Source organism: Limulus polyphemus, unplaced genomic scaffold, assembly GCF_000517525.1.
Source record: "Limulus polyphemus unplaced genomic scaffold, Limulus_polyphemus-2.1.2 Scaffold6009, whole genome shotgun sequence".
Taxonomy (NCBI): domain Eukaryota; kingdom Metazoa; phylum Arthropoda; class Merostomata; order Xiphosura; family Limulidae; genus Limulus; species Limulus polyphemus.
Genome location: NW_013671619.1, coordinates 1 through 2,032, shown reverse-complemented (window position 1 = coordinate 2,032; position 2,032 = coordinate 1). Strand labels below are relative to the sequence as shown.

Genomic DNA, 2,032 nt, shown 5'->3' with positions numbered 1-2,032 from the left:
TCTTATGTCTATTACACGTTAAAAAGACTAATAACAACCTTAGATCTAGGCTCATGTCGCCCAGGTCTATAGGCTTAGTGAAACAACTACAGATTTAATATTGCATATTATCAAATTTACATTGATAATACATTTTAACTGTGATTATGTAGATAATAACGGGAATTATTGTATTTCACGCTTCACAGTTAGTTCTGTGGTCACCGGCTAGGTATTATAAATAGTTTTAACTGTGGTTCTGTACATAATCAGTGCTTTAAGTGAGGCAGGATGCCATCCCAATTCTTTTCAGGAGGGCCCGAAACCACCCCACAACCTTTTTGAAGTTTATAAGCTTCTCAGAAGGGAAAGGTTCAATAGACGAGGCAATAAATATTTACTGTGGCAAGAGACTGGGGCAGAAATGGGGCAAGGCAGAAATGAAACAAAGTACTAAATGGATGGAGCAAATGAACCCTCTCACTACCAGGTTGGTTGATATGACCGAGTTAGTTACCACAAAGTAACCATCAGAATTTCCATATTATAACTCCTAACACTATAAATCCGTTTATGCTTAATTTTGCTGAATCGTGTCTAACTAATAATCCCGCCACATAAATTGTAAATCACTTGCAGCTCACGTTACCGTGTCGTCATTGAAAATTGTCAGAATATTAAAAAGTGAAAAGCTGAAACAAGATATAATAAAGACTCTGTATATATATAAATTAGATGTACTTCTGCAGGGTCCCCGAAAGTGTTCTGTTTCAAGAGTAAATGAAACCAAAATTAAGAGTAAGAAATAGTTTTATTCCTTGAAGTTCATACGCCATGCTGTGTTGTAGCCTACAGAGTGCATAATTCATGGCATGCGCACGTTTTGCTGACGTCATGATAGCACAAACTACAACGTTAAGCAACCCTTATGTGACATCATTTTAGTGCCTACTGACTGACAGACAACACACTACTTTAAAGTGGTGCGAGTGGTTAAAACAGGTGACCCGTCCAGGCGGCCTTTGGCCTCCTTTCGGGGAAATAAACTCTACTTAATTCCTCAACATTGAGCACCATTTTCTAATATGAGCTACCTATTCCCATTTTTTGTATTTACAAGATTGAACCAAGTGTGCATTATTGGTTAGCATGCCGGGCTGCGTATCGAAAGGCCTAGGGTTTCTGAACTCTATGGGAGCATTATAAAAATGACAGTAAATTCCGCTGTTCGGTTAATAATAACTTGTTAGCGATGGATTCTAAATCTTAGGGCTGTTTACCCCATGCGTCGCGTAAAGTGTCATTCAACTTTAAAATACCAAAATTTTACAATTAATTATGTGTAGCTTTAATAAAGTTTTTACAGTTTCGACGATGATTGTCTTTACAGTTTCGGAAACGTTTTGTCTGTACTCCCCCGCCCCCCTTTTTTTTATTCATGGCTCATTTCGTTCTGTCTTTTATTATGTTTTAACTGAAGTCAGACTTGTTCTTATTCAAACTTAACATTGATTAGTTGGTTTTCTCATATTTTATATAGGAAGTATAGCACTCATGACTGGGCTTATGGTTGTGATCGTAGATATTCTTTTTCCAAATAAATTTATAACGATTCTGGAAGTCGATTATGACACCCCCTACCGGTACTTTGTTCGGCAGACTAGCAGAACAACTGCAAAGCAGAAAAGTAACGGTCAATTGAAAAGTAGTCAATGTCGTGTTCCCGAAAGTGACCTCGATGCCCCCAGTTGTAGCAGAAATGGTATTGGCAACTTTGCTTATGAGAATGACGACAGTGACGGAAGTATTATCATCAACGGCAAGAGGGCCGTAAGTCTTCATCACTTTGGTAACTACGCCGAGCGGGAGACAACAAGAAGAGGGTTTTTTTCAGCTATCAGTCGGTAGGTGTCGCTTTAAATATTTCCATAAAAAACCTTACAATAATCGTATTGCACAAAGAACAAAACGAAAAAGTAAATATGATAATTCTAGACATAATTAAACTTTAGGCTTTATTGAAAAAATAACAATAAAGATATATTCAAACCCT

General features: G+C 37.4%; 1 protein-coding gene across 1 annotated transcript in view; it reads left to right on the top strand.

The window, feature by feature from the left end:
* Positions 1-1,883, top strand: part of LOC106473255 (dual oxidase maturation factor 1-like) — a gene marked incomplete at both ends in the record, with an annotated part of 49,403 nt that extends 47,520 nt beyond the window's left edge. The window contains one exon of the mRNA XM_013933941.2: positions 1,520-1,883. Coding sequence (XP_013789395.2) covers positions 1,520-1,883 — 364 coding nt within the window. The remainder of the gene's footprint in view (positions 1-1,519) is intronic.
* Between the last annotated feature and the right edge of the window lie 149 nt (positions 1,884-2,032).